The sequence below is a fragment of the Schistocerca nitens genome, chromosome 3 (assembly GCF_023898315.1).
Source record: "Schistocerca nitens isolate TAMUIC-IGC-003100 chromosome 3, iqSchNite1.1, whole genome shotgun sequence".
NCBI classification, from domain to species: Eukaryota; Metazoa; Arthropoda; class Insecta; order Orthoptera; family Acrididae; genus Schistocerca; species Schistocerca nitens.
The window spans coordinates 403614195-403633846 of NC_064616.1; the positions used below are offsets into that span (position 1 = coordinate 403614195).

A 19652-nucleotide genomic window follows, 5' to 3' on the forward strand; every position below is an offset into this window, starting at 1 on the left:
GTGATAAATCTCTTCTTGTGCATCGAAAATTATCTACATGTTGATCTCTGTTGTTCACTGGACGATTTTGCATTGCCAACCGAGCCGTTTCACAGGCTGCCTCACTTTGCTCTTGTGATTGAGAAGCACGAAGTCGAGCCATAATAATACGGCGCTCTTCACAGGCAATTTGTTGTTCTTCTTCCGTCCTTTCATTCGCAATGTCTTGTATCCTTCTTGCATTATGGCTTTGTCGAGAAATATTCGATCATCTTGGTCACGGCATTGTTAATGATGATTCAAAGAAAGTACAAATTATTTCTTTAAATTTTTAACTAATGTTATATACTGATACTTAACCATAGACGTTTAGCTGACATTTGCATTTTGTTATTACATGCCAGATGCGTTTTTGTTATACCACGTTTTATAGTGGTCAAACAGGATAAAAAGTATCCTATGTCTGTCTCCTAGTTCTAAGCTACCTCTCCACCAAGTTTCAGCCAAATCGGTCCAGCCGTTCTTGAGTTATAAATAGTGTAACTAACACGACTTTCTTTTATATATATAGATAAGATGGTGATTTACAATCTGGTGCTTAATGTTATCTCAGCTATCTTTAGATGAATGCTTTGGAGTTTGTTAATACAGTAAAATATTCTTAGGGAGCATTGATTTTTGGAAGATGCATTTGCTCTTTCCATCTTCTGTAAAAATAAAGTGTGTCACTGCCCAGTTCTTTGTACATGACCTGATAGTGGCAACACATTTAAAATCCATAATGAACAATCAGCCCCACTTGTGACAGTGGCAGCTCATGTCCATTGGTCATCTGAAATGTTCTGTACTGGGCTTTAGCTTTGAATTTTGATGTAATGATGTTTTGTGGCATTTGGCATCATGTATGAACAGTCTATTTGAAATGTGGCATGTGAAGTTCTAAAGTTTGGAGATGAAGTACTGGTGTAAGTAAAGCTGTGAGGCTGAATCATGAGTTGTGCTTGCCCCGTTCAGCTGGTAAAGCACTTGCCTGTGAAATGCAAAGGTCCGAAGTTCAAGTCCTGATCTGACCACAGTTTTAATCTGCCAGAAAGTTTCAATCCAGCAGTTATGTAATTTTTTATTGAAATAGTTGTTCTTTCATCAGTTGGTGTCATGGAGTTCAGAGTTTTATATTAAAGATTACAATACCAAGTTTTTGATGGTTCTAGAAGGTTTGTGTAATATGCTATTAATAGACTTTTGCTTAATTTTTGGCTTTGGTGCATTTGTAAAGGAGGTGGCATTGTTTGCTTGATTTTTCCATACCTAAAGACTCCAAATCACACAGTTTTTCTATAAGTTACATATTAATTTTTTAAATTATTTATATTTTCAATAGCAAAACAATTGTTACTTTCTACATTTTCTACGGTTGCATGAGTGAAGTAATGGCCACCACATTGGATGTGGATGAGATGCTTATTTTCGCCATTGATGTCATGGGTCAAAGCTAATGTATGGCATTGAACACTTCAATATTTCGATACCCACTTTACAGTGCTGATCCATGAAGTACAGTGTGATATAACTTTTGTCTTATCACTGCCATTAAGGGCTGACGAACTGTGCTAAGGGCAAATCTTTTATTCCATTTGATTAAATTTAGTAACACTCATGTATCAATTGCCTCATTATTACCCAGCAACCACAAGCTGAATTATTATTATCATTATTATTATTATTATTATTATTATTATTATTATTATTATTAATATTATTATTATTTATGAAGCTGTGTTCAGCAATATATAAATCTGCTTTCTGTTTAACTGATGTTTTCTAGGATACATTACTTAAGGAAGCAATTAAAATGTGGGTGCCACTGAATTTTATTAATCAGGATGAAGGATTTGCCTCCAGCACCAATTGGCAACTTGTGTTAGAAGCAATAATATGAGAGCTGCACCATTCTGCACCTTGTGGGTTAGTGGTGAACAGTGACCATGTCCTGTAACTCGTGGAAAGGGCACTGGACTACCGTAGATTGGCAAGTGTTAATATTGTAAGAAGGTTTCTTTGGATCACAAATATGTTTGTAGGATAAATGACTAAAATTTACAGGCCATGATATCAAATGGAGTCTATCGTCATGTTCCACAAACCAATGTAGCACAATTTTCTCCATCTGGAAAACTTCCTATTGAGTAGTAAATACATCACCCTTCGGGGGGTGCAAGTGGTTAGAAACAATACTGTCATAGCTTACAGCTTTCATGGTGCAACCTGTAACAACCACAGATTTTAGCAAAAACTATGCAAATGTACTCCATTGTATATTACTGCCACTATCTATCCACGTACAGTATGTTATGTGATGTTTGTGTAATTAGTAATTCTCCTGAAGTATTGTGTATCCTGACCCAACCATTATCATAATGTCACAGAAAGTGTGATGTGTAAGACAAGGCAGTTGATTTTCATTGCTCCATATTCTCATCACAACATTCCAACAGCACCTGCATTTGTAGCTTGTAATGTTGTTAGCTGAACAGCGAAGAACATAAAGGCTACCTGCTGTGAAGCCCTATATTCAACAATGAACAATTAACAATGAACTGAGATTTTTGAAGGAATTATGTCTTCTCCAACACTGTACTCCATAGAGAACTACCCCACTCATAATAACATATTCTTAGGAGAGAAGCAGCCAATGTCTATGTTATTGAATTTGGCACAATTACCCAACACTTAATCATTTACCATAGTTCTCACAGTCAATTTACTACATTTTACAGATACTAATGCTGGAATCAAGTGAATAGCAAACAAATATCACCAGTTTTGTGATTCCTAGGCAGGGGTTTATGAGTGACAGTCTTTTTTCAGAGTCAGATAAATTAAAAGCTTTCCCAGTTTTCAGAACACAGATTATGTATTTTTACATAAAGTATTTGTGTTTTGGCTGGTCATTGTATGCTACAGTAACAGAAGATGTAGATTGAAACTTCCTGGCAGATTAAAACTGTGTGCCGGACCGCGACTCGAACTCGGGGCCCTGAGTTCGAGTCTCGGTCCGGCACACAGTTTTAATCTGCCAGGAAGTTTCATATCATCGCACACTCCGCTGCAGAGTGAAAATCTCATTCTGGAATATGTATATTATTTAGTTTTCCCGAAGACCATTCAGTGAGTGATGAAATAACACTAGATTTTACACAGTGTCATATTTCAAATATTTTCTCTGCTTTTGTATTTGGCTACAGCACAAATTAAATATTTTCATGTAATTGGTGATGCCTGCAAAGATGTAGAGTAAGCTGTTGTTTACCTTTTGCATTTGTTATGATGAAAAGACAGTCCCAGTGTTCCTGAAATATTTATGTGTCATATTAAGTAACTGATGTTAGTATAATAATATAAATGAAATTACATGAATAAATACAAATGACAAGTGTAACACTCACCATAAGCAAAGAGGAGAAACATCCATAATTTTTGAATTATGAGCTATCAGAACTAAAGGCTCCTTTGTTTCAATACAAACAAAAAGAAAAATTTTGTCACAAGTGCTTCTACATTTCCTATTACACCAGTACCAAATGTGCCATGCTCAATTCCATATACTGATTTATATTTTAGTTTCTAGGATGAGAATAAGTCTTACTATTGATTACTTCTACTGACATTATTCTGTTCTTTGCTTCTGGAGAGTGAACATTTTATTTTCATTTGTGTTTCTCTTATGTTATGTGCTTCCTGAAATTAGAAAGTCAGTCTTTTTTTGAGTACTCAAATCAATGTGTAAATCCTCAGGTATAATTGTGCAGTATTATTCCTTTCATCATTCACTGTTAATTTTTGTTACTTTCATTATTTAATTACCTTGTCAACAAGTTTTCTATTAAGTCTGCGGCATACAATTTCATTAAAAATTACAGAACATTATTTACATTTGACAAAAGATTGTCATCATTTTGTTGTACAAATGTTATTGAAGCATGGAAGATATTGTCAAATTCTTCAATTTTTAAACAGTTGCAGATTGTATTTTGTGTCAGACTTTAGAACTGGCAGAACCTACAATGAAAATAGTATTTATGCCATAAATTCTATAAAAGTTTTTTGTTACTCAGTAGACACACTGTGCAGATCTAAAATTATTTTCTTCATTTGTGGTGTTACACAGTAGATGCTGTCCACAGGCCATTTGAATAGGGAATTAAATGCTTTCATTCAGCAAGAGCACATTTTGTTTTGAATGAGGAAACTGTCAACCGGAAGTATTACATTTTATATTGTCTTAAGATTGAAAGTATGGGGTTGTACACTTTGATAACAGGGGTGTACACTTTGATAACTAGATCTTTTAATTCATAACTGACTACTTTCTACAACAACAGCTGACTGAATATTGATTTAAGAGAAGTGTATTTCACAGTTACCAAGCTCACCTGAATCTCATATATTGCTTCATCCAGAATCAATTTAAAGTAATAACATCCTACATATTTGAGAACAATTGGAAGTTTTTATTAAGAAATTTATTACTGTTAAGATCACAAATAATTTTTTGAGATCACCAGGAATTGTTTGTACCCTTGATAGTAAAGGATTTTAATCAACATTGAAGTGATCATGGTGTTCTCTAGAACATAATAATTTATTAATTTAAGGCATGTCTGAAGAGACAGTGATCTCTCTTGGTACAATGGATGAAAACCATTGTCTGGATAAATATAATTTTCTTTTATTAATGATCACTGGTTTCGAGCTTTCTAGCAGATCATTTTTAGATATAGTGGTGCAAGGTGCAGTTTGTTAGTAGTGATAAGAATTTAACATAAAACTTTTATGTTACATTCTTACCACTCCTGACAAAGAACACCTTGCAGTTCTTGATCTGAAAATGATCTACTGGTCGGGTCAAAACTGGTCATCATTAATAAAGGAAATAGTGATATAGATGGTTTCTTCATTCATAAGAACTTCTTGCAGAAATGACAGACATTTGTTGTGATTTCTTTCACTTAATATTGTTGTTTTGCTTGTATATTAGGTTCCCTTTCTCTTGTTCAGTGCTGCCACAATTTATATCTCTCTCCAAATGTGCGAAAATATATTTCAGTATTAAGAGGGTACCATATCCTAATATTTCGAAACAAGAAACCTACACAGTGTTTTCTGATATGCCATTTATTGTGGACCACAAAAAATGCAATAGTTTTTCAACATTTCAGTAGGTCTGAAAAGGACAAATGACAACAATAATCTCTTGTCATTTTCTTGAAGTTTCTATTACATAATAAAAACTTTTAGGGAAGCCTAAATGTTTAAATAACCTATACGGAATAAATTTAGAGATGTCTAGCACTTACAAAAGGTCACAGGCACTGGTACACAAAATGGTGCACACAAGACAGACAAAATACATTTTATTTGGCACAAATAACAGGGCTATTCTGTTAATAATAGAAGACCTCATTGAGTTTTGTTTGCTTTACAGTGAAATTTTTATTACTAGATACCACAATCATTAATGCAAGTGAGATTGAAGAAATTCAAAATGGAAACAATGTATTGAAAACTCATATGCAATATGTCACCATATTGTAGATGATGCCAGTAGAGTGTAAGATAGTTACAGTAACTAACCATCTATGGCCCACTCAATTGTTAAGGTTTGTCTTGCCTTTCCAGTCCTGCTGTTGGTGTGTTTTTTTTTTTTTTTTTAATTATTTGGTATTAGTATTTGCTATATATTTTATAGTACTTTAGTTATATTTCAGATGGGTAAATACAGCTAAAACTGTCATATTTGTAAACTCATTACATTAGCATTTTAAAAGCCAAACACTATTTAAGGGAAAGACAAACAGGGTCTTGTTCAAGTCCATTATGTGCATGTGGCTACATCCTGAGCTCTCAGTCAGTATTGACTTGTTTTTACACAACTTTCCTGGCTGATAATTGGTCATCTTCAAGTACTGTTATAACCATGCACTTTCCCCCACAGATGGTACCACTCAGCAGTCATGTGCAATGAGACAAACAAACAAAAAATCCCTGGAACAGTACATAAGAGATATAAATATGCACACTGCTTTCACCAGCCCTCTTCTGAGCCTGATTTGTCAATAATATTGCCTCACCTTATTAGCTGCATCTTCTAAACTACTTTACTTCTTTCTAGCACCTGAATGAAAAGTCTCCAGTTCTGAGGACTGAAGATTCTGTATTTACTTTCATTTATAGCTGAAGGCCTACTGCATACTTCATTTCAGCTAAGTAGAACTTCTCCCAGTAGGCCTATTTATTCATCTCACATGATTTTATTTTTTTACCACCTCCCTTTTACCACCTCTGACTATGACAGTTTCTATATTTCAGCCACTCCTTCTTTGGGTTTAATGGTTATTTATCGAGTGTTATTTTGAATGGTATGTACTTGGACAACTTTTCAAGCTAGTGAATCATCAATTATCCACTTAACCTTCCAATTACAATGTTTCTCTACAGCCAACCAGTATGTTCCTTGCTCAAAAGTAATTTTTTCTCCAAGAGCAGACCTCAAAGTATTTCCTACTATGTAAATTTTTTCTGGCAGAAGAATAGAAACTAATACCTCCATCATCAGGTGGATTTATGCGAATTAATACAACATGTTTGTATGACACTGGGATAGTCTATGGGACTATCTCCAGTGGTCACGGGCTCCTTTCCTGTTGTGTAACATCCCAAATAATGTTACATATACTTTGTAAACACTGAAATAGGCAAATATGGCATTTAAAATCTAGTACTTGGAAACAACATTTTTGAAATAAACTCTAAGATCAACAAAAGATGCACCACGAAATAATTATCTGAATTGGATGGAAATTGATAGATGTGATGTATATGTAAGGGGCTAACAAATGATTACAGTTTCAAAAAAATTTAATGATTTATTCAAGAGAAAGAGCTTCACCAATTGAGCAAATCAATCATGCATTGGTCCACCTCTGGCCCTTATGCAAGAATTGATTCGTATTGTTATTGGATGTCCTCCTGAGGGATAGTGTGCCAAATTCTGTCCAACTGCTGATTGGCATGTTAGATCATCAAAATCCTGAGATGGTTGGAGGGCCCTGCCCATAATGCTCCAAAAATTCTCTCTTTGGGAGAGATCTGGCGATCTTGGTGTCCAAGACAGGGTTTTGGGAGCGCAAATACAAGCAGTAGAAACTCTTGCCGTGTGTGGGTGAGCATTATCTTGCTGAAATAAGAGTCTGGGATGGCTTGCCATGAAGGACAACAAAATGGAGCATAGAATATCATTGACATACCACTGCGCTGTAAGGGCACCATGGATGACAACCAAAGTGGTCTTGCTATGTAAAGATGTGGCACCCCAAACCATCACTTCGGGTTGTCAGGCCATATGGTGACAACAGTCAGCTTGTTATCTTACCATTGTCTGGGACATATCCAGACACATCTTTGGCCTGGGATCTCATTGACTGGAGTAGAATTGTCTTCAGTGATGAGTCCCACTTCAAACTGAGCCCTGATGACCAGCAAAGACGTATCTGGAGACACCCCAGACAGCGGTGGGATACCAAGCTGACTATTGCCCACCATACAACCCAACATCCAACAATGATGGTCAAGGTGCCATTTCTTTTCATAGCAGGACACCTTTTGTTGTCATCCACAGTGCCCTTACAAAACAGGGGTAGGTTGATGATATTCTATGCTCCATTTTGTTGCCCTTCATAGCAAGCCATCCTGGGCTTACATTTCAGGAAGATAATACCCACACATACATGATGAGAGTTTTTACTGCTTGTCTTTGTGCTTTCCAAACCCTACCTTCACCAGCGAGATCATTGGATCTCTCCCCAACTGAGGATGTCTGGAGAATTATGGCCAGGGCACCCCAACCAGCTCATGATTTTGATGATCTAACGCACCATCTGCACAGTATTTGGCATAATATCCCTCAAGAGGACATCCAAGAACTCTGTCAATCAGTGCCAAGCTGAATAACTACTTACATAAGAGCCAGAAGTAGACCAATGTGTTTTTGAGTTGCTCAGTTTGTGAAGCTCTTTTTGTTGAATAAATCATTCAATTTTTCTGAAATTGTAATTGTATGTTTGTCTGTAAATGTACATCTATAAATTTCCATCCCATTTGGATAACTCCTTCATATTGTGTTATTTTTTGTCTCAGAGTGCATCTTGCTACCACATGGTAGGAAATGAAAATACAGGCAAATGTAGATAAAATTTCTAATTTTGTACTCGGTGGTTACAATTAATTTGGTGTGCCAGGTGCTGCGTTGCACACTGTATATATTGCAGGCTGCTGAAACACTGTAGGTATGTTCATTAATTGGTGCGCCTGGGGAGTATGCTGAAAAAAATAATAGTTCCACTTCCTGCCATCAGGTGAAAATGACATGCTGTAAGCAGTCAGAAGGTGACATGTTTCCTTTTTTGATGTCAGTATACTGTTCATCTCTTGGTGTCCTGTGTTGATTTCTTTTGTGAAGTGACTGTAGGTGTAAAGTGTTAAGAACATTGAATCTTTCATACAAAACACTATAGCTATTGAGAAGAAAAGCTGTGCACTGCTGTTAAAGTAGTTTTATCAGAATGCCAGCATTATCAGCACTGCACTATGGAAATTTCATTGACAGAAACATCTGCAAAGAGGTCCCATGTCAATAAATGGGCTAAAGTATATGATCAAGAAATTGGAAGGAACGGGTGAATTAAGTGGTGCAGCATGGAGAGGGAGGTGGCCCATTTCCATTACAATTGTTGATGAAGTCACTGTATCTATAGCTGACCAAGCAGCGCATGCCTCAGATTGTGCAGCCAGTGCTTAAGCTGCATCACAGGAATTGTCTCTCCCCTGGTCAATGGTTCAAAAGATTTTGTGGCACATTTTACACTGGTGTCCCTGCAAGATTCAGAATGTGCAGCAAATTAAGCCCCAAGAAAGGCTACAACACCGTGACTTTGCCCTTCATTTTTTTATATGTGTGTGTGTGTGTGTGTGTGCGCGCGCACACGCATTCATGGAAATTGATGACATGTGGCTGGGGCCTATTCTTTGGATGGATGTGGTACATTTTACTCTGCATGGTGCCATGAATGTACACAACTGTCACATATGGGGTTCTACTGCACCACATGTTGGTGCAGGAACATTCACTGCACTCAGTATTTGTGATTGTATGGTATGGTTTCACAAGCTCCTTCATACTTCATCCATTTTTCTTCAAGGAGATGACATGACACCTCACAGGCCCATTAGGTGTACAGTTAAATCTACATGTTTTAAGGAGCTGCATGTACAACACACGAGTCCAGCTTTCCAAGAACACAACTGTACCCACACCACTACTTTCATGCAAGATGAGGCGACACCACATGTCACTTGCCAGGTGAAAGATTTGCTTCAAGAAACCTTCTTTAATGACTGCATCATCTCTAAGCAATTTCAAGGTGTGTGGTCTTCCATATCTCCCTGACATAAATTCTTGTGACTTCTGATTGTGGGGATATCTGAAGTATCATGTCTATCAGGAGTGTATCCAGACTCTTCCTGATCTTAATGATAGCATACAATGATACATTGCTCTGATTACCCTGGATAAGCTGTGAGCAACTGTCAAACATGCCATGTTATGGATACGGTATGTTGCTGAGTAAGGAGACCATATTGAACACATGTTCTAATTTGTGCCTGTATCCTAATTAACATGCCAGATCCACTGTTATCATGTGCTTGATCATTCCTATCATTTTCCTGCACCTACCTCACATTCTGTCTGTGTATCGTGCCTTTTGTTGCACCTGGTGGCAGAAAGCCAGACTATTATTTTTTCAGCACACTCCATGAGTGCACTGATTAACGAACATACCTATGATATGTCAGTGCCCTGTAATAGCACTGGGAACACCATAAGTTTAATTATAACTACCCAGCAGATATAAGGGACACAAGGACATATAAGAAGCCACTAGATTTCAGACCATTTATTTCCTTAATCTGGGGAGAAAGTGCTGGAGAAAATGAGACTGATCATGAACAAATTAGAAAAGTCCCCTGATGAAAAAGACTCAACAGAATGGAACAAGAGGGGAATCAATTTCCATCCTATCTTGTAACATTTTGTGTGGCTAGTGTATTTTTCCCAGTTCTTTACTTTGTTCTAACAGCTGAAGGCATGTCTCACTCTAAAAAACTAACAGATATGTGTCTTACTATCTGATTATGTGTCTGCTAACACACTCTGTAGGAAAATGGAGTTTTGGTATATTTCAATCAAAAATCATATAAGTACAAAATATGTACAGATTGTACACGTCTCATTTATATAAACAGCTTAATAGTATGTTTTAGGGATGATTTGCAATGAACATTTATGTGTGCGTGTAAATAATCATCAGTGAAATAATTTGTTTCACATATGAAAAAAGTTTTAGTTTTATGAAAAATTATTTGGTGTGTTTATCTAAATTTAATATGATTAATAAATTTATTTGCTATAAAGAATGTGGCTCTTATAGCCTGTATACAATGGTAAATGTTCCTTTTCTGTGTCTGACCATTATCTCCATGTGTATTTGTGAGTGCTCTGCTGTCATATCCAGTATTTTGCAACAGTCATGCTGCAAATGACTGAAGCACTAAGGTCAAAAACTGATATTTAAAATAGAAGAGCTATTTGGACTATGCAGGTAATGAGCTTGAATTGAATATGTAGATCAGAGTGTATTATCTGTGATGTATGTAGTAATACCTCATAATATTCCTTCTATATTTCAGATATTGCTAAATGGATTACTGTAGTTTTCCATTGGAAACTAATACAGCATGAGTAATTTGATATTGTAGCTTTTTTAAAACTGAACTTGATTTTTCCTACATGGTGGTTTGAAACTGCTAATTTTGGAATACCCTCTCAGCCCAGAAATTCTGTAAAGTGTTTGATATGAAGTCACATGCATACTCTTGTTTACCTTTTATATTGTTAGTAAGTCAGAGTTTTTACTCCAGTTTGTTTGTGCTTCATTTAAGTTATTACCAATAATTTCTTTTAACTGCCCATATTAAAAAAAAAAATCATAAATTTTCTCATAAGCCTCAAAATGCAGAACTGCTAATCAGAAAATTCAACTCTTATCAAATGAAAATTTTCTTGAAGTTACAACTTTTTATTTCCTATAATACACAACAACTGTTGTTCTAAAATCAGGCACATTAATAATCCACCGGTTCTCATTAAAACTAAAAAAATAACATTTCATAAATTACAATGGAATATTATTGCTAGTTTAAACACAGCATTACCATAAAAGGCCTTTTGATATATGTAGTGCAGCTACATGAAAATAATATTAACCACTAATTTAAAAGCAGGAAAGATGGTAAATTGCTCAGACTGGTCACAATGGTTGAAATAGAATTTGCTGTAGTTATTAATCTTATCATGCGTTTGTCTCAAAAAATTAATGCCTGTCACATTTAGGTATAGAACAGTATGTGTTTCCTGTTGGCTGTGTAGTAGCACAGATGTGTTCTGGTATATCCCTCGTAACCATAATTCAGTATGTTATGTTCAGTTATAGACTTAGAGTGGGAATGATCTTTTGCCAGATGAGTATTATGATCCTAATAATTGTTGTGCAGTAGGTAGCACCATTTTCTTTTAAATTGGAATGTTTCCTTATAATTCACCTATTTTAGAAATATAGTTCCTTTTGTGATGTGATGCTGCCCATTTCTGTCATCATTTGGAAATGAGAATTGTTTTAGTGATCTCTTCACTGGGCACACGAAATATTTCTTTATATTTAGTTATTCACTTAATTAGTTGTTCAGTCAGATTTAGTCTGACACATTATCACTGTTCTAGCTGGACAATGAAACAGTGGACAACCTAACGGTTGTTCATTGATGTTTGTATGTTTCTATCACATATGTTACCTCACCTGGATATGACATTTATTTTTTTATGTTTAGGTTAAGAGCTTATTTGTGCTCTGATACACAAGTTGCTTATTACTGTAAGTTTCTCTGCTAATGCCAATTTCCTTTCAAAATTAATGTCAATTGTTTAATGAAAAAGAGTTTAGAAACTTAGTTTAATAGTTGCAATTTGTATGTCTGGTCATGTATGTTGTATGTGCTAGTGTTCAAACACATTAATTCACATTTTTCAAGTAGCTGGAGCCAGATTTTAGATTGTGAAGGCTAATATTTTTTACAACTGCTTCTCACCTTTTTCTAGCCTCCTTAACCACAACAGGTCCTTCCCGTCCTAAAAGTAGCTCTGCTCCCTTAAAACCCGAAGAAGGCAAATCCCATCACACCGTTAAAGCCAAACAAATGCCTACAAAATCGGTGGTGAGTGGGGTGCAAGGAGCTAAAGTCAGAGGCGACAGGACCAAAGTTGCTGACACAAAAGAATCCAGTAAGTAAACTGATATAGTTGGGCCGGGTGTTGTAAAGATGGATGGATGTTGATGTCTGCTTAGCAGTGCTGTAGATGAAGCCTGTTATTAAACTACAGATGGTATTGGAAGTGATGTATGCAAACCCTTTAAAACATGTTTTTGGTGCAGGGTATATTCATACAGTCATGCAGTATACACTCTGAGACTTAATCATTTGATATCTGAAAGCATATTTTTTTCTAGGTAGCTATATGGTCATAATTTTTAGTACTGAATACATTTATAAGCTAATAGAAGAGAATTATACATTTATACTCAACTGAAAATTTTTCATAAGATTATTTTATGGTTTTGTTTATTTCAGAGGTCTGATGATTTTGTCTGTAAGTGTATGACAGTATTGAATTTAGCTGTTGAAACTGTCATCATTCATCTGTAAATCATTTTTAAGCATGTGAATTAATAGGTTGGATACAGATTTGATTAATAGTTTCGTAAAATTGGATTGTAATTATTACTATTGAATTTGAAAATAGAAGTAGGTAGTTGAAGTATCTTGGAATCCCCACTCAGTATCTCTTGGTTCATTGAGAAACTCGTATCATGTTCTATGCTTTTTGAGACATCTATCTATATACATTGTGTCTTTGGTAGTATCCTTCAGGCTTGCCTCTATAGTTTCCCATAAAATTGCACATCATATTATTCAATATTAATTAACAAATGTTTACATACTTGTACGTCACCCAGTTGTTTACATAATCCTATCATGTTACAATAGAGAAGCTATCAAAGAGTTCCCTATTGAACTTAGTGATCTGTTATTCCTGTAACTACATTTCGATGATATGTTATATACTCTTGGTCTCTAGTGAGCATTGAATTTAATGTAAAAACTGATGATTATAATGAATTAGAGCAGGTTTATTCTTTCCTGAATGCTAATCAGGTACAATAGTATAAAAACACACAGGTTTCTATCACCGACACAGAATAGTACTGTAGTTTCATAAATAGGAGAGAGAGTTATTATTTTGTTCACCTTATTTATTTGTATTTATAATAACTGTGTATTGGAATGGTACCTCTTATTTGCGTCATCATATTTCACTAAGATCATTAACACATCACTGAAATCAAACAATTGTAAACATATGGGGATTCACTTTCTTCATGTTCCCTCTACATAATGCTCATGTATCAGCTGTTATTGCTTAAAAGAGAGCCAGCTAACAAGTTTGTTTGAAAATGATTACATGTTAGTTGGGGTTATGATACTAACCCCACTAGTCTTTATATGATATGGGTTCCACTAGTCTTATTTGTGGAAATAATTTTCCAGTCTGTGATGAATAAATTGCAGTACATGAGATGGCAAAATTTACCCATTATGTTCCCATTTATGGTATCATTTTGTTTGACAAATGGTTGTAAGTAATATGTTTTTATATCCTAAGAAATGGAGGTAAAATGCCAAATTAGTTGTCTGGAGAATATTTCATTCAGACTGTTAAATTAGTTTTTGTCTGTCACACATTTCATCATAGAATGTCTAGCACATGTAATTCTATATAATCATTAAATTTCATGTTACTATAATACACGTTTTGTGATAACAAACTATGGAAACTTCAGCTTGCAGAAAGTGTAAACAGACAGACCACACAGATGGGAGCTGTTGCAGCAACAGAACAATCAGTTCATCTAGTTGAAAATAACTAACCCAAACCATCAAAGCACTATCTCTAAATAATGAAACCACACACATTTCATTCCAGCCCCAGTTACCATGCATAATATTTCAGTGACACAAACTTCAGTTTGCTTTGAGACTGTCTGTGTACAAGCAAACGGGTTTTTCAAATTATAAGTAATGTCAAAAGAACAGTTTTAAAATGAGAACAGCTTTCTTTCTTTCCTGTTCCAGTAACTTCTTAACCACATATATGTTGCTGTTAGGATATACTATAGTATACATACTACAGTAACATTCCTGATACTGGATCAGTTGCAGTATTTTTATTGAAATGGAGAACATTGAATTCCTCTTTCTTTCTTTATCATTTCAATGCAATAGTGGGCACTCATTACAACACTTAATTTGTTAACATAATTGTAAAAACCTAAGAGAAAAATCTCACAGTAGAAAAAATGAAGCTTCCATTTACTTTACAGAGAATTGAGGAACAATGGAAAGAATACACTGAACAGAACCAAAAGTGATCCAGCTTTTGAACTGTATTGTAATCTTTTTTCTTATAGGTGAGGGGGGTGTTATGTAAGTTACACAATCTTCTCGCAGCTACAGAATGACTAATGTAACTCAAAGGGGTAGTCAGTGGTGGATGTGGTTGATGGGACAACTTGAACGCTTGGTAGGTGTGGGAGTGGAGGGAGCATAATGGACTGTAGCTGCAAAAGCTGTAGTAATTTAAAGCTCTTTACAGCTTTAATAAATTCAAAACATGGAAACATCCAGACTAGAGAAAGGAGGGAGTGGCAGCTAGACCATGTTTGTACAGACAAAAATGTTCATAAGAAAATCTACAATCTTAAACTAGTGAGGGGAGTAGGCATAATCTCAGAACACTACATACTTAAAATTAACATCAGATTCACTCTGTTAAAGATGAAGAATGGAAAAACCCAATAAAACAAAAAGGATGTATGACCTACATCAGCTAATTAAATACGACAAATACCAACAAGCAACACAAACATTACATTAACAGATTATCTAGAAGAAGTGATACCAAGCCAAATAAACAATCCAAGAATCTTGCTCCCTTAAACCCATGAAGAAAACATGCATAGTGGACACCAGAATATGACTAATTCCATGAAGGAAGACAACAAGTATGATTAAAATTTCAAATACACCAAACAGAATAAAATATCATCAGCATAAAAAAAAAATCACACAGAAGAGTAGGAGACTCAAAAGAGGATTCCATAAACTCATAATAAACTCTAAAGAAGATAATTACCACAAAACCAATTCCAGGGACTACTAAGAATCCTCGGGAAACATCTACAACGTGCTAATACTGAGAGATGAAGATTGAAGAATGGCACACAGTAACAAAGAAAATGTTGCAATCATGACAGAAGCAGTTAATAAACTTTTGAACTGTGAAGAACACAAAGAACTCTTGTAACCCAATGTAAATACACCAATAAATACTGAACCTAACAAATTAGCCCCTCCAACTTTCCAAGAAGGAGAAAAAGCACTCAAAATATAAAAAAATTAAATTATCAGGCACGTAGATCAGGTTTTTGTTGAAACGTAGAAATATTAAAATCACACAGTCAAGACATTATTACACATGGCACTAACAAAAATTTGGATAGCAAAACAATTCCTCAAACATAGAACCATGGCCATCATTTACCCACTACATAAGAAGGGGGATAAGAACAATCTGGACTACTACACAGGAATCTATACATTTGAGTGGTATCTGTTCTGTTGGACATGTCCGACACAACAGACACAACTTGAAATGATGAGGCTGGTGCACATATTTATAAGAAATAGAGAATGGGGAAGGGAAGGGAAGGGGTGTGTGGGGAATTAATGACTCTCAACCACATAGGGCCTTGTGATAATGCAGAGGTGAAAGTTGGAAATTTGTGCCGGACTAGGACTCAAACCTAGATTTACCACATCTCATGAGTGGGTGCCTCAACAGCTTTGGCCTTCCAGACATGGTTCATGACCAACCCATATTTTCAACTTATCATACACTGCAATGCAGCACCCTTTGTCCATTTACCCCCTGCTTGCAAATTATTCATTCCTGTAGGAGTATGCACAATATTACTGCATCTGCACTGAAACAGATGTCAAGGAGCTGTTGTGCTCTTACAGAAATATATATATTTGACTGGTTTCTGTTCTGTCAGACATATTCAACCAACTACTGATTCCTGCAGGAGTTCAGATGATATTTGTGCATCCACACTGAAATGTTAAACAATATATGTATGAGAGTGGTGTCTGTTCTTTTGGATAGAATTTATCAGAATCTTGGTCACAGCAGATCATCTTGGGACAGAAGGAGTTGAACAATGTAGCTCAGAAACTCATCTTTGAGCTTTCAAATCCTTGCCACATAGGTGTGAAGTAGAGTTAGCTGTTCATAGTGACCCTGTCAAGGAACCATAATTCTGTTTGCTGGCCTGTTTTAAATCTTCTCCTCTTGTCCAGAAAGTATTCTCTCATGTGTAGAATTATAGAGACAAGACTATATGAAGAAGACAAATGTAACTTCAATTACATACAGACATACTGTTTCTGAGATGATTTTCTCACTCACTTGGCCAATGAATATCAATTTGTGCCCCTTTCTGAATTTTCATTTTTATGTATTCTGTTATCAGCATGTGTATCTACTGCAGTCATTTACTCTCTTTCTACTGTTTTGCATTATAAGCTTCTAAATTTAACACACCTCCCCAACTTTTGTTTTTATTTATGTCTAAAATCAATATTTTCTCTCTTACGTCACCTCATGGACTCAGTGATGTGAAATATTTTTTCTACAGTTCCTTTTCTCTCCATCATTTTGAACTGCTTTTATCTCTTCTATTTTTCATACTAGCTGTTGCACTTTTCCTGGCATTTGTTTCATGAAGGTTTTATTTTCAGGGCCTTTTTCTTCTATTTCAACAATTTTTGCTTCTATCTGCACTGGTTCTTTGTGCCTTTCCGTTCCTCATGTATTGTTTTTCATTTCTGAAATAGTTGTTCTCAATTCTGTCTGTAACACATTTTTATTTCTTTATTCTCAGATTTTTAAATGTTGTTCACTTTTTCATTTAATCAGAGTGCCACTTTTCATTTACTTTCTCACTTGCTCCTCCATGTTTCTTTCCCACCAGTATGGAATATTGTGTGAAAAAAGATACCTGCATTCATGAATAACCAGACTGAGATCTTCTTTCAGGAATCCTGATTTACAATTTCTGTAGACTTCTAAATGAGTTCTGAGTTAATTATAGGATGATTGTTTCACTGAGGCCCTTGTTTACTCCTGTCCCACCATTTAGTAATTAAGGTAGCATGAAGGTAACTGATTACAGTCATTAGCTAATCCTACTATAGCAGAATATCTTGGAAAATGTGTCTGACTGCACAATCCTTTAGAGAAATATTTGTTTTAACTACTATTACAGGAAACAGGACTGTACATAAGCTAAACACTGAAGCTATAATGAGTGTGTAAATGTTCTACTGTGCATCCATCTTGAATTGTATTTTTCCATGAGTTTTATGGATAATTTCTAAGTAACTCCACAATAGTCATGATTATTGTTATTTAGTTTTGCCCTTATTATTAGTTTTACTCTTGAGATATTGCAGCAGAGAGCAGTTTTTTCATCAGAAGTTCTGGCAAAAGATTGTTATGCTCACACACAGGCTTTCCAATATATGTATCCTGTCATTAGTTGAGTGAAAACATGTGTCGTGTCAGTGTAGAAAATTCCTTAATTTTACAAGACTTCAAGAGCCAGTAATTTATCAAAGATGAGTGTGTAATGCCACACTATCACCTAAAATTACATTTTTGAAACAGATATGACATTCACATGTTATAATCGGTGTTCAGTTACAATTGGTGCCTGTAAACTATTCTTGTAGTACAGATGTGTACTAGGCCCAATTGCTCAGGTGAAATAGATAAAAACCCTATAAATTATTTAGTTATTTATTTTTAATACGAGGGTTACTGTTTTGACTTAAGTTAACTTACACTGGTGTCCAAAATTAAAGCAACAAAAGATAATTTTTCAATGTTGCTTTTATTTTGTCTCAAAACAGTATAAACAGGTGATAGTAAAGTAGAAACAATGTAAATAATACAGAACATAAACAACAGCAACATGCGTAAAGGTAGACAAAAATGTTCATTTTTCAGACTTAATAGATTTGCACACACATTACAACAACTGGTTAGTGTGCTTAGTATGGGGTGGGACCACCTCTGGCAGCAATACAGGCCTGACAACAACGGGGCATACTGTGAATGATGTCATCAGTCTCATGTTGAGGCAATAACTCCCATTCTCCCTGCAGAGCTGCTTGCAATCTTGGCGAGTGGTTGCTTGATACCAGCATAATGCAAGCCATCTCCCTAGTGCATCCCAGACATGCTCTATGGGATTCAAACCAGGAGAGTGAGCAGACCACGCTATGCATGTAATATCTTCTGTTTCCAAGAAAACATCAACCACCTGTGCGCTATGAGGTTGAGCATTATCATCCATCAGTACGAAGTCTGGGCCCACAGAAACTCTCAACAACCACAAATGAGGTCCCAAGATCATGTCACAATACCTGACAGCAGTTAAACCTTGCCAATGCACCCATACAGTTTCATGAAGTGGAGTTCGAGTGGTAAACATAATCCCTGCCTACACCATTAGGCATCCTCCTCAATATCTGTCTCTTTCCACAATATTTGGGTCCCAAAATCATGTTCCATATTCCCTCCTGATGCGAATCCATTGAGAATCGCTCTCCAGATTAAATCAGGACTCCTCTGTAAAAACAACATTGGCCCACTGTTGGACCATCCAGGTGGCATGTTGATGACTCCACTCTCGATGCGTCAGAGGTAGACATGCAGCAAGTCCCCAATAATGAAGGCTGCTCTGCCGAAGTCTTCTGCACACTGTTTGCCTTGATATAACATGTTCAGTGGATACTGCAAGCTCACGTGCCAGTTGCTGTGCAGTACTAAGGCGGTAGTGTCATCCCTTTACAGTCAAATAACGGCCCTCTCATCTGAAATCACATATGGTTGGCCCTGCCTTGGTCTTTGGGATAGAGTTTCTGTCTGTACAAACTGTCACCACATCCAAGAAACACCTGAACGATTCACATTAAGCCATCAGGCCAAATCAGTTTGTGACTGTCCTGCTTACTTTCCTTCTATGGGCTCCCATAGAGTCTAGTAGGCATCTTCTCTGTGCCAAACTACACCATCTGTGACTGTGTACACAGCGACTGTGGATGTGGGGCTACCTCGCAAACACTACCTCCTTTCATAGATGCTTTGACATCATTATTGGTGTGGTTGTCCATTGACAGGAATGCCATCTTCCGTGCAGAACATGATTGTACAGACATCTGATTGACAGTTTGTATGATTGTATTGTGAATTAGATACAGGATGGGGAAATAGCACTTTGTTGCTTTAACTTTGTACACCAGTGTTCATATTGTAG

General features: G+C 36.0%; 1 protein-coding gene across 1 annotated transcript in view; it reads left to right on the top strand.

Moving 5' to 3' along the window:
• Nucleotides 1–19652, top strand: part of LOC126249251 (titin-like) — a 640870-nt gene that overhangs the window by 535370 nt on the left and 85848 nt on the right. Inside the window, exon 13 of the mRNA XM_049950908.1 lies at nucleotides 12251–12433. Within this exon, the coding sequence (XP_049806865.1) occupies nucleotides 12251–12433 (183 nt within the window). The remainder of the gene's footprint in view (nucleotides 1–12250; nucleotides 12434–19652) is intronic.